Source organism: Canis aureus, chromosome 5 (assembly GCF_053574225.1).
Source record: "Canis aureus isolate CA01 chromosome 5, VMU_Caureus_v.1.0, whole genome shotgun sequence".
Classification (NCBI taxonomy): Eukaryota; Metazoa; Chordata; class Mammalia; order Carnivora; family Canidae; genus Canis; species Canis aureus.
This window is the reverse complement of record NC_135615.1, coordinates 30,752,839-30,779,023: the sequence shown is the minus strand read 5'-3', so window position 1 is coordinate 30,779,023 and position 26,185 is coordinate 30,752,839. Positions and strand designations below refer to the sequence as shown.

General features: G+C 44.3%; 1 protein-coding gene across 3 annotated transcripts in view; it reads left to right on the top strand.

The window, feature by feature from the left end:
- FBH1 (F-box DNA helicase 1) overlaps nucleotides 1–26,185 on the top strand; it is a 47,149-nt gene that overhangs the window by 7,969 nt on the left and 12,995 nt on the right. Inside the window, exons 2-18 of one of the 3 annotated variants that reach the window (XM_077897301.1) lie at nucleotides 2,506–2,661; nucleotides 5,019–5,620; nucleotides 9,673–9,803; nucleotides 9,909–10,044; nucleotides 12,030–12,220; nucleotides 14,330–14,422; nucleotides 14,760–14,854; nucleotides 16,723–16,891; nucleotides 17,610–17,832; nucleotides 18,512–18,599; nucleotides 18,683–18,769; nucleotides 19,475–19,611; nucleotides 21,491–21,590; nucleotides 21,685–21,806; nucleotides 23,598–23,673; nucleotides 24,256–24,453; nucleotides 25,031–25,156. In XM_077897301.1, coding sequence (XP_077753427.1) covers nucleotides 2,506–2,661; nucleotides 5,019–5,620; nucleotides 9,673–9,803; nucleotides 9,909–10,044; nucleotides 12,030–12,220; nucleotides 14,330–14,422; nucleotides 14,760–14,854; nucleotides 16,723–16,891; nucleotides 17,610–17,832; nucleotides 18,512–18,599; nucleotides 18,683–18,769; nucleotides 19,475–19,611; nucleotides 21,491–21,590; nucleotides 21,685–21,806; nucleotides 23,598–23,673; nucleotides 24,256–24,453; nucleotides 25,031–25,156 — 2,730 coding nt within the window. The remainder of the gene's footprint in view (nucleotides 1–2,505; nucleotides 2,662–5,018; nucleotides 5,621–9,672; nucleotides 9,804–9,908; nucleotides 10,045–12,029; nucleotides 12,221–14,329; nucleotides 14,423–14,759; nucleotides 14,855–16,722; nucleotides 16,892–17,609; nucleotides 17,833–18,511; nucleotides 18,600–18,682; nucleotides 18,770–19,474; nucleotides 19,612–21,490; nucleotides 21,591–21,684; nucleotides 21,807–23,597; nucleotides 23,674–24,255; nucleotides 24,454–25,030; nucleotides 25,157–26,185) is intronic. The other 2 variants (XM_077897302.1, XM_077897303.1) reach the window with 2 other exon arrangements.

The following is a 26,185-nucleotide window of genomic DNA, read 5'->3' as shown; positions in this document are numbered from 1 at the left end:
TGAGCCACCCAGGTGCCCCTTTTCAGAAGTCTTCTCTTATCCAACTCCTCCCAGTAAGCTAAGCAGGTCTGTGCTGGTCCCAAGGCCCTGGATTGTATGAATTTGAGTGGTTTTGGTGTTGTTAATCATATTCCTTTGTGATTTTATCCACGACAGGTTTTCCTGGCCAGGCCAGTTTGGCAATAGACCATCACTTTCTTTAAATAAGATACCGGCTATTAGTAGCTTTTTGCTACTATCTCCTGTTCTAATTCTAGATGTTCTGTTTGCCAGCTCTGAAACAGTTGGGGATATTTGAAGAGCCAGAAAAGCAAAGACCAGTCACGTACATGGGATCTACAGTGTTAGTGGGTTTGTTGGTTGGAATTCTGCAGCTGCTACTGTAAGTTGAACCAACTATGCTTGGAGCACCCGAATTGGGCACCAGGATTTGTTAGTATTCTATAAGGGCCACTGTAGCTCTCTCTAGCTTATGTCTTTTGCTAGTCTGATCAGAGGTCCTCATTCAAGGCAAAATAATTAGGTTGTTGACTTTGTTTGAAGCAGAAGGTGGTGAAGTGGTAAAGTTGTGTCCTATAATTAAAAAAGAGAATATCGTAAGCCTGTTTTTTTCAATGTAGAAAATTTCAAATATATTTTATTTTTTTAATGTAGACAAAGTGCATGTTCATTTTTTTTTTTTTGCCGCTGTAAGTGTGAATAGGACCCTTGGTTGTTTTGCATCAAGGAATATATTCAACAGCAAAAAAATCAGTTGTAAAACCTTTACACCGGAGGGGATATTTTCTGTTCATAGTAAGTAATTAAGATATATTACTTTTATTTCCCCACAGTATTTCCCACAGTATTCCCAGTAATACAGACCTAGCTGTAATTGGACTGCTAATGCATGTCTTACCATTAGGTGGCATCTTTATAATTGGAAAGTTATTTCAGTGTTTTATGCAAATCAGTCATATCTAAAGCTTTGTTAAGTAGAGTAAGCAGATGGGTATATTTGGGTGGGGTCTTAGAGTTCAATGACGGTTTGTGGCTGTATTTTCTCATTGAAGCATTGTAATATCTCTAAGTCTCAGAGAACTGGTGACCTGAGGTCCAGCAGCTATTCTGTGGCCGGCTAAGGGCTCACACATTGCCCCTTCCCATCTGCTGGCCTCTCGCTACACATGTGGCTTTTATCCCTCTGGCTGTGTTATCACTGCCTCTTGCCTCTAAATTCACATAGTTAGAAGGTCCCTAGCATCCTTTTGGAGGGGATTGCACAACTATTTTTGCATGTATAAATAATTTTTTTAAAGTCTTAAAATATTCATGAAGATTTTTCTTCCTTAAAACTTCTGTTTAAACCTTGAAAGAATGAACTGAAATTTGGAAGGATCATTTCTGAAGATGCCAAGGGTCAAGGGAGATTAATGATAAAAAAAAAAAGTAAATTGTGCTGGTTTTACTCATCAGTGACTTGGTTTCAGACATTTTCATGCTGAAATGTTGAGTGAGATTCTCGCATCTGACATGGGAATTTACTTGAATATTTTTAGGACCTGTGAAAATGTGGTAGTGATAGGAATGGATTTTATTCCTTCTTGACCATCTTCTGTAAAGGATAACTTTAATTCTGTTACATCTGTTCTTGTCCTCTAGCTCCTTTTTCTTTCTTTTTTAAGTGTGACTCTTCAGAATGTTTAACATTTAGTATAATCGTTCCATTTAATGCTGTAGAGAGGTAGCTATATCGTGCATGTGTTAACAGATACAGAAAAATGAAATCTTGGTTAAATACGAAAAAGCATTACCTGACAGGGACTAATATAAAACTACATATGTCAATACTCTTGAGAGAGAATTCTAGATACAGTTGCTGCTATAATGCGTTGCTAAGGGAGGGTATGAAATTCCCTCCTCTGAAGATCCTCAGGAGTGGATTGTCTTCCACTTGGGGGCCTCACTCCCGTCCTCTTCCATCACAGCCGGAACGGAGATCCAGGGGCTGAGGGGCGTATATTGTGGTCCCCTTTGGGACTTTACAGGGACTGTTTCATTGGTCACTGTGTTCTGCTTCAGAGATGTGGAGAAGCTAGTATATACAGAGGATGATGAATGAGTTTATTTTTGCAAAGCTATAGCAAATTCTTAAATATTTATGATTATTTTGGGAACATACACGGCCTGGCTAAAGTCAAGGAAAAGATGTCAGATCTCAACTTATTCATTAGTGGCAACTTCTTTTTGAACAAACAGGTCATAATCAGGGCTCCCAGGAAGTCTAATAAATAAAAATAATCATTGTAGGATCTTATTTTAGGATTCTTAAATTCTAAGGAAGACATGCTAAGAGACTGGGAAATGGCTAGAAGTGGATAGGAATACAGAGAAGAAGGAAAGGGTTGGCTGGGGTGGCCCACAGTCACTAGATTCCTGACAATTAAGGATAAGTTGCTGGCTCACTTGTAGAGTTGGTGATAACTAACCAGTGTCCCATTTCTTCTGCCCATTGGTACAAAACAGTGAGACGGTTTAAGCGGAAGCATCTTACAGCCATCGACTGCCAGCATTTGGCTCGGAGTCACTTGGCTGTGACCCAGCCCTTCGGTCAGAGATGGACCAACAGAGACCCCAACCATGGTCTCTATCCTAGACCCAGAACAAAAAGAGGGACTAGGGGTAGGTCTTCCAAAAATACCTTGCATTTCAGAATCTGTAGTGTGTGTGACCTTTGAATATTTCTTGATATTTGTAAATATTGCTGCTGTGATTTTGTAGTTCTGTTGGTGACAGTTTGACACGTTTTTCATTATTTGTGAGTTTCTGTGAAAATTACAATCCTATGATAGCGGTTGGCCAAAGACCCAGGAAGACATGGTGGAGTGAGTTGCGTTAGTGTGCTTTATCCCAGTGTGGTGGAAGACATGTACCAGCATCCCGCTCTTCCCCTCTAGAACTGCTGCGATGTCCTGATTCCAGCAGTCCATCACTACGTCCACTGTGCCATTAGTTTTCTCCAAAATGCCCCTCATGCAGTGCTTTCATGGTGGACTGTGCCCTGTCACCCGGTACCCAGCTGCTCAAGTCACCCTTCTCCTTGCCTTCAGGTTTTATTTCTTCCAGTTCAGCTGGAACGTACATCATCAAGTTTGTATTCTTGATTTCCATTTTCTGCCCTGCCGCTGCCACTCAAACACCTGCTATGAGATGTTTCCCTGTTACTATATGGACACAAGCTCGGACTTGCCACCGGCTGGTATTTATTATTAATTACATGCAAATCCTACTTCTGGCAGTTTGGGTTTTTTTATTGCCCATCTAGGTGCCAAACAAATTACTACTTTTGTTAATAATATCCGTCAGGATCATCCTAATTGCCTAATATCCCTTTGATATATTTAATTTTCAGAACCCAACTCAAATCTTATCTAGTCATCTTTAAATATCGTAATATATGTTTATCACTTTTTGGAACTACCGTGACCAATTTATGAGGCAGTTTAAAACTCAGTGGTGATATTCTGTTTGTGTGTAGAAGTCAATTTCTCTGTGTCGTGAGTTCTTCACTGACCAAGATTTTTGTCAGCATGTGTACGTTTCTGTGTGGAGTCCTAGCACTAAGCATATAGCAGGCTCTTGGTGGATATGGGTGTGATCAAATGTCACAATTAGAAAATATCAGGATTTCACCCAGACCTATTGCCTTCAAACTCTGGGTTTTGTGTGTGTGTGTGTGTGTTTTTAACGATTTTATTTATTTATTTGACAGATAGAGTGAGCACAAGCAGGGGTGTAGCAGAGGGAGAGGGAGAAGCGGACTCCCCACAGAGCAGGGAGCCCACTCAGGGCTCGATACCAAGACCCTGAGATCACAACCTGGGCTTAAGGTAGACGTTTAACCGACTGAGCCACCCAGGCGCCCCAAGCTCTGGATTTCTATCTGATTGCCTCAGAAACAGTTACCATTTTTTCCCTCTAATGTAGAAAACATTAAATCTATGAATTCTAAAGCCTAATCCTTTCTAGTACCACTCTCTTATTTTCCACAGTAAGAATTCTGGCTACAGCCATTTCAGGAAGGAACCATGTTTTTTTGATATATATTGATAAGGTGTTTATTTATTTATTTTTAAAAGATTTTATTTATTTATTCATGAGGGACACAGGCAGAGGGAGAAGCAGGCTTCATGCAGGGAGCCTGACGTGGGACTTGATCCCGGGACTCCAGGATCATGCCCTGGGCTGAAGGCGGTGCTAAACTGCTGAGCCACCTGGGTTGCCGTGATAAGGTGTTTAAATACATCATTGGCATTTTACAATAGGGTTTAAAAATACAGTAGTGATGTGTGAAATCACCATTTGGACACCCTTAAGTGCCTGAAAGTCTTGAGATTAGGGAACATGTATGCCATGTTTTACTTTCTATTTGTCTCAGAATCATGGATGCTGAATAGATGCCAACTGAATAAATGTGTGCACTAGGTTAGGTACCATTCTCCTAATATGAAGAGAATTCTGACTCTTTTTTTATTTTAAAATCAATTAATGTGTCAGCTTCACAGGAGGAAATAAAAATAAAAGGGCTTTAACTGAGTCAAAGAGTAAGTTTTTCTGAATCCTGATAACCTGAAGCATTTTCTTTCCTACTTAAGCAAACTTAGATTTTGTGTTGTAAGAGTAAGCCAGGAAAAGTGAGTTTTTGTAAGTGGGTGTGTCCACGTGAGCAGTTGTTGACTTTTTGTCTGTCCATTTGGGTGTTCAGTTTGTATATACTGCAAGGTGGAATGTGGTCCTCAGACCATGGGAGACTGGTGTCTGTCTCTTCCCATGTATGTGTCTGACTACATGATAGTGCCAAATAGAAATATTTTCTGAATTAAGTCATATATATGTATATAATCAATCGACCAATTGTTATATCCTTGTATTTCTTCACTATTAATGTATGTACTTAAAAATTAGCTGTCCTCATTTGGATCAACAGTGGGTCAGCAGTCATTCATATCTTGTTCATTCTGTTTGGGTTCTCTGTACAGGTCAAGGATGTCAAAGATACAACACTGAATTCTTCCTAGCTGGCCAGCAGCGGTGCACCAATGACATGGCCAAAAGCAATTCTGTGGGCCAGGATACCTCTAAGGACTCGGAGGGGGAAATGATCTTTGCTGCAGAGAGCAATTGTGCCCTGCCTCAGGAAGGCGATGGAGAAGTAAGACTGGGCTCGTCAGGGTCTGCCCTGTCTGCAAGGAAGCGGTCTCGGTCCTTTGAGGATGATAGGAATCAAGCTACAGGGACCAGTCAGTGGGATGGTGTTTCTAAAAAAACTCCACGGCATCGTTTGTCCCTGTCATGCACAAGACCCAGGGAAGCCAGGCAAGAAGCGGGGGACTCTCTGTCACGGTGTTCTGCAGAGTCTGGAGAACCCAGCCAACAAATGGAGGACATTGGTCTAGATCCCATTCCTGACTCTTACTATGGGCTTCTTGGGACCTTGCCTTGCCAAGAGCCCCAGAGCCACATCTGTAGCCTGCCCAGTGAAGTCCTAAGGCACATCTTTGCCTTCCTCCCCGTGGAAGACCTCTACTGGAACGTGAGCTTAGTGTGCCATCTCTGGAGAGAGATCATCCTTGACCCACTGGTATGTTGGACACTTGTGGCTCTCTGCTGCTTTCTGTAAAAGCACATAGGTTAGCTTCTCTTAAAGCATGCCTCTGATTTTAACGTGTCTTCAGAAATGGTAGCGTCCATTTACCAAATTCCCAGGAGGCATTTAAGGCTCTCCATGTGTGCCCTCGCGTCTGTTTACAGCCTCATTGCCCACTTCTCAACATATCCCTGTATTTTATCCACCACAAGTGATTTCCTGCATCCTGACTGTAGGCCACATGTTCCTCCCCCTCTGTAGGTTGGTCCAGCTCCCTCTGCACCCCTGCCCCAGTAAAGGGCCCCTTATACCTCTGTTGACCTCTTATGTCTTCAAGGCTTCACCCTGTTCCTTGGAAAGTGAGATAGAAATTTTTCACTTTCTCTTTCTTGTGCTTCTGTAGAAATTTACACCTGAAGCTTACCACATTCTGTATTATTGTGGAGAGAACCATCCTCTTCCTTTTAAAGATTTTATTTATTTATTTGAGAGAGAGAGAGAATGCCAGGGGGAGGAGCAGAGTGGGAGGGTTAGGGAGGGGGAAAGAATCTCAGGTAGACTCTGTACTGAGTGTGGGGCCTGATGCAGGGCTGGAGCTCACAACCCTGATCATGACTTGAGCTGAAACCAAGAGTTGGACACTTCACTGACTGAGCCACCAGGCGCCCTCCTTCCTTCTCCTCTTACAGTATTGATTCATGGATAGAAGGGTGCTGGTCTGTTTTTTGCAATCTCCATTATGCCTCATGATATATACATAGGTGATTCATAAACGAGTCTCGTGTGAAATTGCCCTTGTGTCCCTCTTGCAGTTGATACAGTGGGCAGCCTGTGCTCTCAGAAGAGACTTCCTGGTGCTGACTTTGTCCTGTCACTGCTCTGGTGCCCTGCCCTTCTGTTTGTGCTTCAATTATACTTTTTCCTTCCCAGGTGCAGGTTCAAGGGTAAACCCAATGGCTGGGAGCATGTTTTGCTTGCTCTACGATATCCCCTAGACTGTGGGGATAAACCATAGAAATGAAGATGAATTTTCCCTTCAAATATAGTGAAGTTTAGAAATTTAGGAATGGAGGGCTGCCTGATTGGCTCAGTCGGTTGGGCGTCTAGGATTCTTGACTTTGGCTCAGGTCATGATCTCAGGGTCTTGGAATTGATTCCCACATTGGGCTCAGCGCACGCTGTTCTTGGGATTCTCTCCCTCCCCCTCTGCTCCTGTCCCCACTTACGCTTGTCTCTCTTTCCTTCTCTTTCTAAAATAAAATCTTAAAAAAAAATTTAGGGATGGAATGCAAGATGGATATAGCAAGAGTTAGTACATTTTTCTTCTAAGCATGAAAGATAGTGGAGGAAATTTCATATTGTAATGTACTTGCTTTATTCTTTGCTTGAAGTCTCGTCTCCTACTTTTGGAGAACTATCTTTATGCATTTGGATGTGAATTCTGTTGTATGTCATAGTATTTCTACCCACTGAACTGAGATGTCTCCAGTGTGAACTAAGTAGTCACAGATGGGGATGAGTGAGTTGTCTTCATTCTGCTTGAGAAGATCTGGAGAAGAATATCCTGACTTACACTTTTCTCTAAAAATGTTAGACTGACGTTGTTTTTCATCATCACTAACCAGGATGCTACATATTTATTTCCAATGATCTGTTGTAGCCCTCGTCTTCCTTTCATTACTCATAGTATCTTTCTCTGGTTTTTGTATAGGGTTATGGTGGCCTCACAGAATAAGTTTGGAGGTCGTCCCTCCCCTTTAGTTTTTTTGGAGCATTTGAGAAGGAATGATATTAGTTCTTATGAAGGAATTAATACTTGGTGAGATTCTCCAGCAAAATCCTCTGGTCCTGGGTTTTCCTTGGTTGGGAGGTTTTTGGTTATTGACTCAGTCACTTTTTGGTCTGTTCACATTTTCTGTTTCTTCATGAGTCAGCCGTGCTGGGTTGTCCTTTCTTCTAGGTTGTCCAATTTGTTCATGGCCTTTTATTTCTGTGATACTATTTGTAATGTCCTCTCTTTCTCATTTCAGTGATTTGAATCTCCTTTTTTTTTCCTTACTGTACTGAAGAGGTTGTCAATTTTGTTGATCTTTTTATTTTTTTAATTTTTATTATTTTTTAAAGGTTTTATTTATTTATTCATGAGAGACACACACACAGAGAGAGAGAGAGAGGCAGAGACAAAGGCAGAGGGAGAAGCAGGCTCCATGCAGGGAGCCTGACGTGGGACTCTATCCTGGGTCTCCAGGATCAGGCCCTGGGCTGAAGGTGGCGCTAAACCGCTGAGCCACCCTGGCTGCCCTTGTTGATCTTTTTTAAAAAAAATATTTATTTATTTATTTGAGAGAGAGAGAGAGAGAGAGAGAGAGAACAGAGAGAGGGGTGGAGGGAGAGGAAGAGCTCCGTGAAGCTCTGTGTGGGGCTTGATCTCAGGACCCTGAGATGAAACCAAGAGTTGGGCACTTATCCCACTGAGCCATCCAAGCATTCTAATTTTGTTGATCTTTGAATAACACCAACTCTTAGTTTCACTGATTTTTTTTTTCTTTCAGTTTTTCTCTTTTCTATTTCATTTATCTCTGCTCTGGACTATTACTTCCTTCCTTCTGCTTGTTTTTTCCTAGTCCCTGTAGATGTAAAGCTAGGTTGTTGATTTGTGGTCTCTCTTATGTAATATAGATGTTTACAGCTAAAAACTTCTCTCTGAGCATGGCTTTCACTTCATCCCATCAGTTTTGGTATGCTATGTTTTTGTTTTCATTTGTCCCTAGGTATTTTCTAATATCTTCTTTTTTTTTTGACCCACTGGTTGTTTATAAAAATGTGTTGTTTAATGTCTGCATACTTGGAGGTTTTCCAGATTTTTTTCTGCTACTAATTTCTAGTTTCATTCTGTAGTGATAGAAAAGCATACTTTCTATAATTTCAGTCTTTTTAAATTGGTTAAGGCTGGTCTTCTGACCTAGCATGTGGTCTGTCCTGGAGAATGTTCCACATGTGCTTGAAAAGACTACATTCTTCTGTTGTTGGGTGGGATGTTCTGTATCTGCCTGTTCGGTCCACTTGATCTACTATTGTTCACATCTTCTGCTTCCTTATTGATCTTCTGTTTGATTCTTTAGTTCATTCTTGAAAGTGAAGTATTAAAATCTCCTGTAACTATCATGTTGCTGTCTTTTCCTCCCTTTAATTCTGTGCTTCCTCCAGTGAGGAACTCTGAGATTTGGCACATTTATATTTATGATTGTTATATCTTCTGGGTGAGTTGGCCCTTTTATCATTATATAATCTTCTTTTTCTTGGAATAGTTTTTGATATAGAGCCTATTTTTGTCTGATATTAGTATAGCCACGGTTCTTTTTTTTTTAATAATTATTTATTTATTCATGAGAGACAGAGAGAATGGCAGAGACACAGGCAGAGGGAGAAGCAGGCTCCTCACAGGGAGCCTAATGTGGGACTCAGTCCCAGATCCCGGGATCATGACCTGAGCCAAAGGCAGGCGCCCAACCACTGAGCTACCCAGGTGTCCCTAGCCACAGCTCTTTTTAAAGATTTTATTTTTATTTATTTGAGAGAGAATGAGAGAAGAGAACACCAGCTCCGGGGGAAGGCACAGAAGGAGAGGGAGAAGCAGACTCCTCACTGAGCAGGGATCCCAATGCAGGACTCGATCCCAGGACCCTGGGATTGTGACCTGAGCTGCAGGCAGATGCTTAACTGACTGAACCACCCAGGAACCCCCAGCCACAGTTCTCATATTGTTTGGTCTTCACTGAAACTCTGCAGTATTGGTGTCCTGACAAGGGAAATTGAACTACTGGCTTTTCCCAGATTCTGTATCTTTGGTTAGAACCAAAACCAAGACCCAGTTCTCCTCTTTTCCAGCCGAAATGTGTGTAGTGTTTCTACCCTGCTTGCCCAGCTTTTGAATTGTGAGCTGTAAGTGCTTTTTAAGTGTTTGAAGGTTGTATGTGGCTTAATCTGTTGTCTCATGGCCATTGCCTGAATGTTATTGTGGATTCTTTTTTTTTAAAACGATCCAGTTCATTCCTTGGAAAAAGCTGTATCATCGATACCTGATGAATGAAGAGCAAGCCGTGAGCAAAGTGGATGGCATCCTCCTGAACTACGGCATAGAGAAGGAGTCGGACTTGTGTGTGCTGAACCTCATCCGGTGAGTTGCTTCTCTCCTGGGAGGAAGACCGATTCTGAAGCCCCTTCCCAGATACTAGCACTTAGGATCACCTTTCTCATGGACTCTGCTGTGACTATTGTACAGCTATACAGCCACCACGAAATGCTCCCCAAGTGTGGATCCGGGACGGGCGTTGTGGAGTCTCAGGGACCACCCCCTTCTTCCCGAGGCAGAGGCTTGCGTGCGGCAGCACCTTCCTGATCTCTACGTGGCTGCTGCGGTAAGTGGGGAAGCTGTGGGAAAGTGTAGGCACAGGTGACACCCTTTCCCATTGCAACAGAGTGTATTGGTGATTAAGTTCGGCTGAAGGTCATTTTAGATCTATTTTCAAAATCTTTCCTTTTTTTTTAATAGAAGGAGTTGTGGGGCAGTGGGAGAGAGACTCTCCAGCAGGTTCCACGCCCAGTGCGGAGTCCAACACAGGGCTTGATCTCACAGCCCTACGGTCATGACCTGAGCCCCAATCAGGAGTCAGATGCTTCCCCAACTGAGCCACTCAGGTGTTCTCATGATCTCCCTTTAATCAAGCCTTAATCTTGTCATTCACCCCATTCTGGAAATAACAGGCCACATTGTTAGAGATCTTTCAATTTGGAAGGTACTTTAAAAAGCACTGAATCCAATTTCCCATTCTGTGGGGGAAGCTTCAACAGAGGATGGTTATCTGGCCTCTGAAAACTTTGATTAATAAGGATTTCTTTACAGGATAGCACATTTCATTGTCAACAACCGGGTTATTTGAGAGGACCAGAGAAATGAAGGTTCTTACTATAGACACTGTGAGTCGGTGGGAAGCTAGAAATAGTCTTCAGTTTCCTCAGGCTTTTTTTTTTTTTTTAATAAAATAAAATTTATTTACTGATTACATATAATAACATGAAAAGACACTAAAATGCTCACCATGCTCCGTATCTTTGGTGATATGACAGATGACCTTTTATTTATTTTTACATTTAATTTTGTTGTATTTAAATTCAGTTAATTAACATATAATGTATTATTAGTTTCAGAGGTAGAGTTCGGTGATTCCTCAGTTATACCTGACTCAGTGTTGTGGCTCCTTATCTAGATCAGAGCTTCTTCTTCTTCTTATTTTTTTAAAGATTTTATTTATTTATTCATGAGGATGGAGAGAGAGAGGCAGAGACACAGGCAGAGGGAGAAGCAGGCTCTCTGCAGGGACCCGATATGGGACTCGATCCCAGGACCCCGGGATTATGACCGGAGCCAAAAGCAGATGCTCAACCACTGAGCCACCCAGGCATCCCTGGATCAGGGCTTCTTAAATTTTATCTTGGAAGCTACATAGACCCTCAAGCCTGTATTCTGCAACCTGCAGAGTGTTAGAAATCCAGCCGTGTGCATTCCTCTTTTTTTTTTTCCTCTACTGTCTTTAGTGAAGTGATTGATGGTGATGATGGAGTAAGATTTCTTCCACAGGATGGTTGGACTGAGAGTTGCATGAACTAACCTTTCTTGGAATGATTTTTTTTAACAGGGATATGTGTAATAAAGTTAAGAATGCAAAAGATACTTTTCCAGTATTTGACTCTCTGAGTCTGTGAACATTTTCTTAGATACCACTAACCAGAGTGTACTGTGCCCGTTGTAATAAATTTTCAACCATTTATTTAATATTAATTAACATTAATTAAAACATTATATTTTTAAAGATAATGAAAACATTTAAGTAATATTAATTAGAACATTAATTAGCATAGTGTTTAATCATTATTAAATAATAACATGAAGTAAAGAGTAGATTAACGTCTTTATGCCAGGGAATTGTCAGTCTTGGTTTTGTCCCCTAAAGACTGCCATCTTCTTCTGTATCTCAGGTGGGCACTGGTCGTGTGGTGAGCCTCCTCTGACTCTGTCGAGTCTCTGTGGACCTGGGAGCTCACGCTGACCTGGACAGGAATGGTGGGGAGGTGGGAGTATGCGCTTTTTTGCAAGTTCCTTTGTTAAATCCTTTATTCATGTTTTTTAACTAAAGAAAACTAAGAACTCAAATATAAGAGTGATGAGAAGAAAGGGATCCAGAGTGAAAGGAAAGGTTGCCATGTTTCCAAATATCCTGGGGAAGTTTGCACTTGGCTAGGGCAATCTGAGATAGCGCGCGAATGTCAGACTTGGCTTTCTTTGCTGCTCTTTATTCATCGTGTTCTGGGTCTTGTCTCTGCCCCCGTCTGCCTCCCTCCACAGGGTGTCAACGTGTGGGCTCTCGTGGCAGCCATTGTCTTGCTGTCCAGCAGTGTGAACGACGTCCAGCAGCTGCTCTTCTGTCTCAGGAGGCCCAGCTCCACTGTGACCATGCCAGACATCACCGAGACCTTGTATTGCATCGCTGTGCTTCTCTATGCCATGAGGGAGAAGGGGATCAACATCAGCAACCGGTAAAGCGGTGGGAGGAGGAGCTGAGGCCCCAGTCGGGGAGAGGCCCAGTTCTGGCGCTGGGCAGGCCGCAGAGCTCACACCACCCCTACCCTGTCTCCCTTGTGGGGAAAGGAAGGTGCTGTGACGATCAGACCTGCTCTGCGAATGTGAAGTGCCACTGGGCTGGGAAGTAGCACTGAGGCAGGTGGACATTCAAGCCCGACGTGATGTTCCCCTTCCTTAGAAGGAGCCTTCTTTCTTCCTACATGGCTACATTTTGCTAGGGAAGCATGAGGATTTGGTTCCTCCATTTCTTTTTTGGGGTGGTGTGTGAGCCATGTGGCTGAGTCTCACTGGCCCTGCCGTCTCTAGTACGTGGGTGCTTCCTTCAGAGTGACCATCCCCGCTTCACATGCCAGCGGGTGTCACAGGTCAGCTGGTGTCACAGATTTAGCAAATCTGAAGCATTGGCTGCCTGTTGGGAGGGCCTGGTGACTGAGTCAGCTGCTATTGTAGCCTCGTGGACTAGGTGTCCAGGGGAGGGGTGACAGGTACTGCATCGGTGAATGGGTTAAACAGGAACATCGTAATGAGTGAAGAGTGGTACAAAGAAAACTGGGTGACAGATGAGTGGGGGAGAACACTACATTAGATTGGGTGCGAAAAGCTGCTCTGAGGAAGTAGCATTTGAATTAAAACCTGAATGTCAATTTTACAATGTCATTTTAAGATCGGAGCGAGAGCATTTTAGCAGGAGTAGATTATTTCAGGGCTCAAAGACAGGAATGAATTTAGTATATCCAAGGCAGAGAAGCGGTCTAGTGTGGGTGGACCGTGGAGGGGAGGGAGACAGCAGCCCGACGAGGGAAGTTGAGGGTGGCCATGGGGAGAGGGCAGTGTGACGCCGCAGCCTGTCCTGGGGAAGCAGAAGGCCCAGAGAGGATTGCCTTTCCCTGGGATCCGTGAGCCCGAGGAGGAACGTGGCTGGTGGCACCACGGGCGCTGTGGCCCAGTCATCCTTGGGGAAGTTCAGGATGGAACATGCAGATGTCACGTTCCATCCTGAACGTGATCCATGGTCATCCCCAGCAAATATCAGAGTATTTGCTGCGTTTCTGAGTTAGTTTCGGTCTGTTAAATGTCATTTATGTGTGTCCCGTGCCATGGCATTGACACACAGGACAGGGAACTTTAGGATTAATTGGGACAACACAAATGCACAAATCGTGAATGACGTTCTTAAGTGTGAATATGAACCTGCAGGTTATCTCCATGTCCACAAGGACAGAGATGAGGAGTGGAGGTATGATATGTTGAGTTTCCTTGTGTGTATGTATTTCGTCCTGCTTAACCTGGGAGATAATGTGACCAGAGACTGAAGTGTTGTGTTATTATAGGTATTTGTTGCATCAAAGAGATTGGTGCTCGGAGATATGTCTCGCTCTGGGGATGGGGAGCACTGTGCTAAATGTGGCAGTTGGTGATGGAGAGAATAGAGTTTGGGGGCATTGTGAACACAGCTTTGGAGCAGAGTGTAGCAGGCTGTTGGCCTGTTCCTGGCACGCAGCACTCCTGCTCTGTGTCATCTTGGGCCCCTTTAGGTGGCTTGGAGGCTGCTTTGTTTCCAGACCTTGGTGATCATATCTTGTTCTCTGTGTAGCACCCTTCCTTTGGGACCTTTAGGGATAGAATGTTCTTTGTGCTTCTACACCAATTATCACCTTACAAGAAGCAAAGGAGTCTGAGAAGGATAAGATGACATTAAGTTGATGCTGAACAGGAATCTCACTGCTCAGAGTAGAATTTACATTTGTTTCCAGCTGGTTCTTACTACTTTTGTGATTATTTGTCTCTTTAGGTCACAGCTAGTCCTGGCCTTTCTCCTTTGCCATTACACATTGGAGCCGGGCACCTTTCCAGAGCTGTGTTTTACGGCAGGGCTTTGGTCAGCTCTAGGTGTATTTGAAGTCTTTTATTTGTTAGTTTCTTTTCATTTTTTTCTCCTACAAATTGGTGGTAGGGTATTTTCTTTTTTAGAAATGGTAAGGAGTCCAAACACATCTGAGGGAAAACAAGATAGAGGTTGTGACTTAATTTGAGAATCTCTAAATCTGCTTTTTCCCTATTAGGATTCACTACAACATTTTCTATTGCCTGTATCTTCAGGAGAATTCCTGTACGCAGGCCACAGAAGTTAAGGAGGAACCATCGGTTTGGCCGGGGTATGTATATAGAGATTTGCGTGTGTGTGTGTTTTGTCTTCTCTTCTCCATTCCTTCTACTTAACGAGGAGAGGTGTTCTGTCCTAACAATTTCATTGAGATATAATTTACATAATGTAAAATCTACCCATTTTAATTGTACGATTCAGTGATTTTCAGTACATTTATTGAATGTGCAACCAATATCATAAACTAGCTTTGGAACATGTTTATCACTCCACGGGGAGGCCTTTTTGGTTCATTTTCTTCCGATTTGCCATTTGCTTTGTGATAGTCCATCACCTGGTCTTTTGAACTCCTTTCTATTTTTCTAATTTCTCTCTTATAATGATTTTAGCAAGAAAACAACCATCCAACTTACACATGAACAACAGCTGATTCTGAGCCACAAGATGGAACCTCTCCAGGTGGTAAAGATTATGGCATTTGCAGGTAAGGGACTGAAGAGTCCGGTTCATGCCTTTTATCCCCCTTCCCTGCTACCTGTCAGAATTTTTTTACCTTGGTCTGTTATCCAATTACTGCAATTAAATAATTTCAAAAACAGCTAAGGAATGCTTGGTTTTTGGTTTGTGTTGTGGTGGTGGTTTTTTGTTTTGTGTTTTACCAGTCCAGGGAGCATCCACACTGGACTTCCTGGTTGGACAGATAGTTCATAGGAATTAGTCTGTGGGATAGATGCCACCAGGATTGATCTAGCCGGCATTTATCGTTGTATATTATATGCTCTGGTACTAATTGCTCATGGAGCGGCAGGCCATGTTTCAGTAGCTTCCCGATTTCTGTAGGGTTAAACTCTGGGAGGCTGTCCCTGAGTTTGATTCTAACTTATAATCCTGAATATGCTGTCTGTAATTTTCCTGCCTCAGTCAACTAATGGTGCTTACAGTCTCCTACAGTGCTTGATTATTCTTCAGTCTGAGCCTTTGCTCAAACTGTTTTCTACCTGGAATCCCTTCCTGCTTCTTTTCTGTGTAAATATCCTGCCACGAACAACAGCGACAATTCATTCAATGCCTGGCACTGTGCCAAATCATGACACCGTTCTGTAAGGTTTGTTAGTTATCTCTGTTTTATAGATAAGGATTTGAAACTCAGAGAAATTAAAATGACTTGCCCAGGTTAAATAAACAAATAGTGGAGGAAGTACAATTCAAAGCTGGGTCTGTTTCTAAGAGCATGCGTCTCCCCACCCCGGCCTACCTTCTTTGCTGTGCTATTTTGACTTCCATCATTTCTATTTCTTCTTGGTGGAGGCTTCTTTAGCCATTTGAGTCGTATATGATCTCTGAACTCTTACTGTAACTAATCATCTGTATTAACTACTTGGTACTTGATTATTTAATAAGTATAGCTGATGCACACATTTTATAAATACTTCCACACTGTGTCATTAATCTTCATAATAGCCCTGTTAGGTAGGGAAAGAGCTACTATTTTTCTTCTTTTATAGGTGAGATTTTTTTTATTTCCAAATTTATACTTTTTTTTTTTTTTTGGTCTGCTGTGATGTTGTCATTATACTCTCATTTTGTTCTAATTGTTTCAACTGTGTGGTATTGTATCCCCGAGATTGTAGTACAAGAACTTTGCTTTATGTTTTTTGTTTTAACATAGTCCCAGTGGGGGCGCCTGGGTGGCTCATTTGATTAAGCGTCTGCCTTCGGCTCAGTCATGATCTCGGGGTCCTGGGATTGAGCCCTGTGTCGGGCTCCCTGCTCAACGGGGAGCCTGCTTCTCCCTCTCCCACTCTCCTTGCTCATGCTCTTTGTCAGATAAATAAATAAAATTAAGAAAAAAAATACCCATACTTACAGTGCTTAGCATACAGCTGAGCATGGAGTAGGTGCTCATAAGTACTTGTTAAGTGAATGATAACTGAATAAATGAATGCTGGAGAGGCAGGGCACACTCAAGAGCTCAGAATGGGCCAGAAGCATCCTTGAATCTCACTTGTATGCTCTTGCCATTGAAATGTTACTGTTGCCTAGGCCAGCAATAGCTACTCTTACCAAGTTCCTCTGCTCGGGTACCTTGATGATTGCAATTATCCTGCCAGACACTGCAAGGTCAATGTTATGCACGCATGGCTGAGGAGCACACCGAAGGCCAGTGAGGTTGAGTGGCTCGTCCTTCACTGCTTGGCTAGAACCTGCCAGAACCATGATCCCATGTTAATCTGGCTTAGAATCCACTGCTCCTTACCAGTATTGAAGAACTTGTCAGAGGCAAGATAAGCATGGATAACACCTAATAAGGGCATCCTCAAAGGGTCACTCCTTTCTTCTTGGCTTCCCCAGGCACTGGTAAGACCTCTACCCTGGTCAAGTATGCTGAGAAGTGGTCTACGAGCAGGTTTCTGTACGTGACCTTCAACAAAAGCATCGCAAAGCAGGCTGAGCTGGTCTTCCCCAGCAACGTCACCTGCAAAACCTTTCATTCCATGGCCTACGGACACGTCGGGCGGAAGTGAGCATTGCACTGCCACCGTCCTTGTTCTGTCTAATTCTTGGTTTTCCTGTTGTGAGCATCATGGTTACACATGGACTTATGCACAGCAGCACTACGAAAATATAATGCTTTCATCTCCACTGATAGGCAGGAAATATAAAGATATTTAGTGATTTGCACTTTTACCCTGTAAAAATACGTTGTTTGCAAATAGTAGTGTGTTACTGAGGTGAGCATTCTTATTTCTCTGGAACTGAGGCACAGAAAGTCTGAGTGACTGGCTTGGAGTGCAGGCTCTCAGCAGTCTTCCCACCGTTGAGGTTGTTGGGCGGGAGAAGACTCAGCTGAAGTGCACTTGGCCCAGGCCTCCTGGGGCCCCTGAACTAGCATTCCCTTGGATGGGAGGGCTTCAGGGAACTTGAATGTCCCCCCAGGGACCTTTTGGAGTCTGGTCCACACCATGGAGTAATAGCATCTGCTGTGAGCCACTTCATCTTCTGGGTTATTATCTGAGAATCCCTGAAAGCCTGATGAAGCCATTTCAAATCCTGCATGGACCTTGCTCAACCTCTCTGGCTTTTTTTTTTTTTTTTTTTAAACCCCTAACCTATATGTGACACTTAAAGTGGCCAGGTGGTGTCATTGCTGAGAAAGGGGGTTGGGATGGGGGGAGACAGGAAATACCCCATTGCAGTGGTAACAGTGAAATACTGTTTATTTGGTATGTGTATTACAGGTACCAATTAAAGAAGAAATTAAATCTCTTCAAGTTGACACCCTTCATGGTCAATTCTGTCCTCGCTGAAGGAAAAGGTGGATTCATAAGGGCCAAGCTAGTATGTAAGACTTTAGAAAACTTCTTTGCTTCGGCCGACGAAGAACTGACGATTGATCACGTGCCTATCTGGTGTAAGAACAGCCAAGGACAGAGAGTCATGGTTGAGCAGAGTGAAAAGCTGGTGAGTATCTAAATATCTTTAGTTTCAGGGATCTAGGATAAATGAGAAGAGCCGACACGATACAGTGTCCTAGTTGTCTTTCATTTCTTCAGAACTGCTAGCAGAATGTCTGACTACCAGCCCATAGGCCTGTCATGGTACCTGTGAGGTAGATAGTGTTTTCTCTGAAGAGGACTCAGAGACATTTTATTTAATCTTCACACTGGTCCTCTTAATTCAACAGATGAGGCTCCTCTGACCCAAGGTTTATTGGAGCTTGTCATTGGGTCTGCTGGATACAGGATCTAAAGATAAGAAATCTCTTCTCTGACTTTTATAATCTTTTCAATCATTGCCCATTCTTTATATGACTTAGTGGTCAGTCATAAATCCAGAAAATGAATCCAGCCTTCTCTAGCTCGTCAGATCTTGTGCTCTTCCCCTTCCCTACCTGCCCCAGATCTTGTAGTCTTAGAGTGATGTTCTGTTGCTGGGCTTGGTATGGCCCCAGCTTCTTACTCATCTCTGCACTTCACATTGTTCAAAGGCTATTGCGGAGCCAGAGGGAGGTTAGGGAGGTGACTGCCCCTCACTGTGCCCTGGTGGTGCTAGTGTTCTGTGTATGAGAATGAACGTGATTTCAGGAGGTGTCTTTTCCAGGGTCTTAAACTATGACTTGCCATTGTCACTTGCCTTCTAGAATGGTGTCCTTGAAGCAAGCCGACTCTGGGACAACATGCGGAAGTTGGGGGAATGCAAGGAAGAGGCTTACCAAATGACTCACGATGGTATGCCAGTTCCCACATCTTGCTACCTGTATGCGTGACTGCTCTATGTGCAAGTTCTCACTCTTACTGCTCCCTTCTTGTAGGCTATTTGAAACTCTGGCAGCTGAGCAAGCCTTTGCTTGCCTCTTTTGACGCCATCTTTGTGGACGAGGCCCAGGACTGTACCCCAGGTGATAAACTATTCAGGACATTAGTGGTCTCACACACATAGAAACAACATCCTGATTATGTAAAAGGACACACATGTGAAATGAGTCAATTATTCTTATTTTTCATGAAGAAGAGGTGCAAATGATAATTTAGTTATGCAGAAATCCTTGATTACTTGACTTTGGATTTCGGCAGTTGTCCTTCCTCCCCACTCAAAGCAAATTTATTTTTCTGTAAATGCTTTGCTTCGGTTATTCTTAAAACGTCGACTAAGCGTAGGTCATCAGGCGATTGGAATGTAGACTCATGCTGAGGGGGAGAAGCTAGTCAACTTCGAGTGGACAGTTTGTGTTGTGTGTTTCTCAAGTGGCCGATAGAAAATTGTGTGACTTTGTGGGGTCATTTTTGAGCTCCGAGTTATAATGTTAGAGAAGACAATTTGCCTCATTTTTCATTTGCTTATGTGGTTTTTTTAGACTCCCTCATTTATCCAGGACTAAACACAATCTGTATTCCTAGGCTTAGAAACGGTTTCTCTTGTCCATTATACAGTTGTTTCTTTGCATTGCCTGCGTATCCTGCAGGGAAAGACAACTTTGTTGTCCAGCGCGCCCTGGCTTAGTTCCACAAAGAATTTTCATCTTTTTCTGTCATAAATATGGTTTCTTTTGCTCTGTGAGTTGGCATTCCTTCAGCTCTCTCACTGTCCCTCTTATTGGTTGCAGCTATCATGAACATAGTTCTGTCTCAGCCATGTGGGAAAATCTTTGTAGGGGACCCACATCAGCAGATCTATACCTTCCGTGGTGCAGTCAATGCTCTGTTTACAGTCCCTCACACGCACGTCTTCTATCTCACACAGGTAAGAGCTCTCTCTGCTTCCGAGTCCCCAGAACTGTAGAAGCAAGCTTTGTGGTCTCCCCCGCACCCTCGTTTTTCTGTGGTTAGTTGGGGGCCAGGCGCCGTGCAAGGCTGTCTAGTCGGCACACAGCATGTAGTGGATCCTCGCTTCTAAGCAGTGGTGCCCTGTGGTTGTCAGGGGGTCTGCAAAGTCAGAACTGTTTTTACAACGGCATGTGCCATTGTCACTGTGTTCACATTTGCACCGCTGATGCCTTCCCGTGAATCAAGGTGGTGGCACCAAACGGTGCCGGCTGTCACAGTGTTCTTCTTGTAGCGCACTCAGGGTACAACGAACAAAAGAGGTTCAACTCCAGAACATTCCGATGTTCCAGCAGACATGATGAACTGCTAGCCCTTGGGTGTGTCTCTAGTATTCTGTGGGATAAGGGGCCGACAGAAGTGTGTTGGCTGTCTGACGAAGAGCACTTTTGTGATTGAGTTGTGAGCTCAACTGGCTGCTTTTGTGTGTATTTAATGTTGGTACTCGAGAGAACAGCTGACAGACTTGGGTACTTGGCATTTTCTCAAAAATGAAGGAAGTGAGCTGTGACTTCCAGGAAAACAACTGACAAATGTTTGTTGCCAAAGATAAAATTCTTGCTTTCAAGTGAAATAGAAATTTGGAAAACTCGTGTATGCGTGACACCTCGTGGCATCCCTGGTTGTCTGAGAAAGCCGTAACGACCCTCCCCTTGCCCATACCTTTCCGCATGAGGCTGCTGGGGTAGCCCCGTAAACTATTTAGAATTCTTCTACAAAGAAGATTTTTGTCTTCTCTCCCACTTACTTCTTTATTCGATCATTTATTTATATCAGTGTGGACTCGTGGATATTTCATTTTATTTTTTGGGTCATGGCTCCCTCAGAATGGTTCTGTAGCAACAAAGTGCTATTTGTTGAAAGGCTCATGTTTTCTTTAGTATTGTCAATGTTCACCAGAGCGCGTAGCAGTTTATTACTTTAAGTCCTTAGTACATGGCAAAGGGCTGTAAGTACCATGAGATTGGAGACGAGGGTGTCTTTCCAGCTGCAGTGATCAAGGACGTGGGTGTGGGGCCACGTTTTGAAGGGTAGAGAACAACTGGCCATGTGCCAAGGCAGGGGGCGTCCAGGGAAGGCTCAGAGAGTGACGATACTTGGGGCTGGCGTGTGGGGCAGTGGTTTTAAATTAACGGTGAGGGAGGCTCAGAGGCGAGATGAGAAACCCTCCTGCCCTCCCTCCATCTTTTGAATAATTGACACTCTCATTTGATTTGATTTGGAAGGAAGGGTAGATTTGCTTAAAAGCTAAGTTTTCCACTGGTCTTGGGGAATGAGAGGAGAAGAGGCTGTTCGGGCCGTGAGGGATGTTCAGAGTGCGTGTACTGCCGTTTTCCTCACGTGCTGCTCTTCCTTTTTTGTAGCAAGGGTGTGGCCTGATGAAAGTATGTGGGCAAGAGTCATCTGGCAAGAGGGCGGGAGAGACCGAGTGGGTGAGGCATGGAGTTTGGGCTGCTGAGCTGAGATGGTAGCAGTGGTGAGAAAAAGAGCATAGACCCTCTGGTGGGAGGATCGCCCAGATCTGGATGTGGGGGTAAAGGGTAAAAGAAGAGAGGTAACTGGAGGGTTTCAGGGTGAAAGCTGCAATTTCTGAAAGCTTAGAACTCAAGTCAGCGATGGTCTGATTGGCAAGATTCTTCGATTCCTCGTGAGCGGGTTTACAGTGGGGAATTTGCAAATCCACTTTCCAGATAGGGTGAGTCAGGAATCAACAAGCAGGGTCTTTGCGGGGACAGAAACAGGCGAACCTACTTCAGGGAGGGCTTGTTGACTCCTTTTGTTCCGTCATTTTCTCACAGAGTTTCAGATTTGGCGTGGAAATAGCGTACGTGGGAGCTACCATCTTGGATGTCTGCAAGAGAGTGAGGAAAAAGACTTTGGTTGGAGGAAACCACCAGAGTAAGGCCTTCAGTTACTCTTCATTTATTTGTTACAAAAGTTAGTTTTCCTGTTTACTTGGATTTGCCACAGAGTTTGTGCTCTCTCCCAACAGGTGGCATTAGAGGTGACGCCAAGGGGCAGGTGGCCCTGTTGTCCCGGACCAATGCCAATGTGTTTGATGAGGCTGTGCGGGTGACGGAAGGAGAAGTCCCCGCGAGGATACATCTGATTGGGGTAAGAGTAAATCTCTCCTGACTCCTCCCTGCACAGACACAAACCCAGCAGCCAATGAAAGCATTCAGCTTCATTAGGATTATTACACAAGCAAGCATTTAGGGTTTGGGGCACCATCTGCACCATGACTGAGGTCTTTCCCCCTAGCTGTTCCGATATGTTAGCATTCTTATGAGGAACCAGCAAGGACTGAGGATCCTTTTCTCTGTTCTTTAAAACACTGACACCCTTCTCATCTTTGGCTCTGCAAATGAGGCTGCCGGCTGGCTACCTGCGAGTGTTGTGGTGTGTGGTGTTCATTAGTATAAGGACAAGGGAGCTGCCAACACAGCTGGGAGGCGCTAGTGGGCTCCAGCGTAGAGGGTGTGGACACCTGGGTTCTAGATCTGATTCTGTCACTAACTTTGTGTGGCTTGTGGCAAGTCACCACTTCGGTGTGCCTCATTCTCTCCATCTCTGAGACAAGATTAATGCCTTTACCTGGTTCCCGGGGAAGTTAGGATTAAGTGACACATGTGTGACATTTCTGACTCTTCAAAGCAAAGTTACATGACTAAGAGATGTTCACTCTGTTTATGAAAAACAGTGTTTTTGAGGGCTTCCTGTGTGTGGGCACTCGGTATATACAGTCAGTGAGTCATAATCAAAAGATGTTCTGAATTTTCTCTTTTTTTTAATTGATAAAGATTATCCAGCCAAATTATGGAAGCTTTGGAAATTAAAAGGAAAAAAAAAACCTCACGCTCAATCTCAGTATTTCAGATAACAATTTTCCCTTTTGCTGTTCATGTCTGTGTCTTTATAGACACACATTTCTACATAATTGGAATTATAATGTACCTAAAAATGTGTTCTTTTTTTTACTCCACATGTAAGCATCTTTTCTTTCATGTTTCTACGTGAACGACTACAGTATTTCATCTAGTGGTTATAGCGTAGTTTAAGCATTTTTTGTTATTGTTAGAAAATAGCACTCTTGGAGTGTGGCCCACGTGGGGCATGGTAGACAGTAAGTGGTTGTGGTCCCTCTGTCACACCCACGTGTCGCCTGAAGCATGTGGCAGCACTCTCGATCACATCTGCTCTCCAACTACGATATGTGCTGGCTTATTTCAGTCTCTGTTTGATGTCAGCGATTTTTATGTCTCTTCCCCAAATGATGACAGGTCCTTGGAGGGTGGTGCCTCAGTCACGGGTTTCTTCTGCGCGGGGGTCCTGGACAGTGCTTGGCATGTGCTTTTAGGTAGAAGGGGCTATGCTGTGATACAGGCAGGGCTCCCCCACCCCCCCAGGAGCTAAGCTTTTAAACCACACGGCAGTCTGGACCTGTGGGCATCTCTAGCTTAGGTCTTCCTCCAAAGACACAGTGGTAAGTCCTGATGTTCTGCACGCAGTGTTCAGGTATCCTTGGAGCCTCCACTGCAGCCGTGTTTCTGTTCCTGAAAGGTAGATGGTTTCAGGTGCCCCTTTTTGACAAGAGAGCAACCTACAGCTGGGTCTTCCCTGTCCCCCTATTTTTTTTTTTAAACAGAGGAAGAGTTTGAGGTCACTTCGCACTTGATAATCCCAAGTGCTCAGGCTGCGTGGTAACCTCAGTGCCCTTGTGCTTGATGACATTTCCTCCTTCCTTTCTGATTGCTCTGGGTGTGATCTGAGATCCATTTGCAAGAAAACATCTCATTTCAAAATCCCATCTCTACATTTGCTTTCACCTGTTTTATTAAAACAACAATAACGAAACAAAACGGAAAATAACAAAAAAACAAAAATGCCACCAAAACACTTTTTCAGGGGATTAAATCATTTGGATTGGACAGAATCATTGATATTTGGATCCTTCTTCAGCCAGAGGAAGAACGGAAGAAACGTGAGTACCCTCGTGGCCGCGGTGGCAGTCGGCAGCATGCCAGTGATGAGGGCCAGGAGCGGGTGGGCTGGTTCGGAGTCGCCTCCTGGAGAAGAGGTGGAGCTAGTGTGGCTCTCTTGCCACCTGGAGTGGGAGGCTGAGGTCTCCTGTCTGCAGAGGTACCGAGAGCTCCTTCTAGACCCTTGTCTCAGGAGTCTGAACTTCCTCCTATTGTTGGTCCCGGAGGCTGTCTGCCCCTGTAGCTGCCCCACTGACACCTCTGCATGGGCCCCATGTGGCTGTTGCTAACATCTTGCAGTGCATTTCCTTTCCACGCTGCGCTGGTTCACATCCCTGTGAAGTGGGTGAATATGTCAAGGGTTGGGCCCTCAAGCCTCAGTGTGGAGACAGAGAGGCTAAGGCATAGGTCCTTTTGGACTTGCCCAGGGTCACACAGTAGGTTAGTGAAGGAGTCGGTACTAGAACCCGGATCTCCAAGCTTCAGGATGGTTTTCAAGGGTGCTGTTGGCTAGGAATGGGGAGCTGTGGCTGTGGTAGCTCACCGAGCCCTGTCGTGTTAACCCGAACGTGTGTCCTCCTCAGAGAACCTCGTTATCAAAGACAGGTTTATTAGAAGATGGGTACACAGGGAAGGCTTTAGTGGCTTCAAGAGATACGTGACGGCAGCCGAGGATAAGGAGCTGGAAGCCAAGATTGCAGTCGTTGAAAAGTATAACATCAGGATTCCAGAGCTGGTGGAGAGGATAGAGAAGTGCCACATAGAAGACCTGGACTTTGCAGGTGTGGACAACAGTGGGTTCTTCACTTCCCAGCGGGAGGAGGGTCAGATGGTCTTCTTCCTGCGGGAGTACTTGAGGTGGCCCGGTGGGGCTTTGCTGCATCCCGGGGAGCCTGGGAGGAAGGGGAACAGAGCTGCTGTTCCTCTCCAGGGGCCCTTCCTTTCCGTCCTGGCTCCAAGGCCACAGAAGGGGGCCTTCCAGTCTCAGCTCTGCCCCCATGTATGACTCTGACTCTGCTAGAGGCCCCCCGGGGCTCTTCTGTCCCTTTGCCCGCAGATGCAGGGGGTGGGCATGTTCCTGCGAGCTCCAAGGTGGGATTCGGGTACTAACGCGCCCACCGTGAACTTCCCACTTTTGCCATCTTTTTATTTCTCTCTCCCTCTCTCTTTCTTTCTTTCCTGATTGTTCTTTCCTGTTTTCCCCTTGCCCCCCTTCCCCCAGAGCAACATGCAGGTGAGGAAATGTTGTGGCCGCATCCTTAGTTTTAGGAGCCTAGCGGGAAGAGCCCGCTTTTCTTTTCCTCTCTGGTCCCTTCCCCTGCCAAGCCCCCATCTAACTGTGCTCTCTTTTTATTCCAGAGTACATTTTGGGCACCGTGCATAAAGCCAAAGGCTTGGAATTTGACACTGTGCATGTTCTGGATGATTTTGTGAAGGTGCCTTGTGCCAGGCACAACCTCGCACAGCTGCCCCACTTCCGAGTTGGTAAGGAGCCTCTGTGTGAGCCGCCTGCTGGGGGTGCTTCCTTGGGTTGCCTTGCTTTTTGTTGGGTGGTGTGGCCTCTTGGCAGGATCCTCTTCAAAGGAAAAACACCCACCTCCTGGTTCTAAGTTTTTTATTGTCCTACTGTGTGTTTTTGAAAATCGAGGGCTGCCAGTAGGGCGGGGTTGTGCTTATGGTGGTCCTGTTCCCCCTGGCATTAACTCTCAGATTTGGGCTTTTCACCATCAGTTATTGGGTACCCAGCCTCATAGAAGCTTTAAAAACATACAATTTACCTGCTCACCAAAGTGTTGTTGGTTTTGTTTTTTAAAGATTTTATTTTAGAGAGAGAATGACATAGCAAGAGAGAGCAGGGGCTGGAGGGGGAGAGGGTGAGGGAGAAGCAGGCTCCCCGCTGAGCAGGGAGCCCAATACAGGACTCGATCCCAGGACCCCAAGATCATGACCTGAGCTGAAATCAAGATATTTAAGCAACTGCGCCCCCTAGGCACCCCCCCAAGTGTTGTTTTTTAAAATTAAATCTCATTTTTACTAAAGGGGCCAGGAAATCATAAAAAAAAATAAGCACTTTGTATCATTTGTCTGCTTTTATATAAATTTATACTCAAGGCGAGTTGTTATGCTCTGAGTGTGCGATTATTTTGGTTTTAAATCTTAGGATTAAAACATGTGAAGTTTTTCTATAAACAAACATTCTATTAACCGTGCACTCAGAATTTGGGGCATAGCATACATTGGCAGCCTGAAAATAGAAATGCTAAAAACTCCTGGTCTCTGGTGGAATACATTCCTAACATTACAGAAGGACGTGGTGCTGAAGATAACTTAGAGCAGAGTTGGGGGAGGGAGGGGCCCTAGGCAACGGTGGCTCCATATTGGGTGAAGAAAAGTTTATCTAATATGCTGCTACCTTTTTTTTTTCTTACTGGCCAGTGCCTGTTTATATAATTTTTTGTTTATAACAGCTTTATTGAGGTCTAATTCCCATACCGTACAGTCTGCCCATTTAAA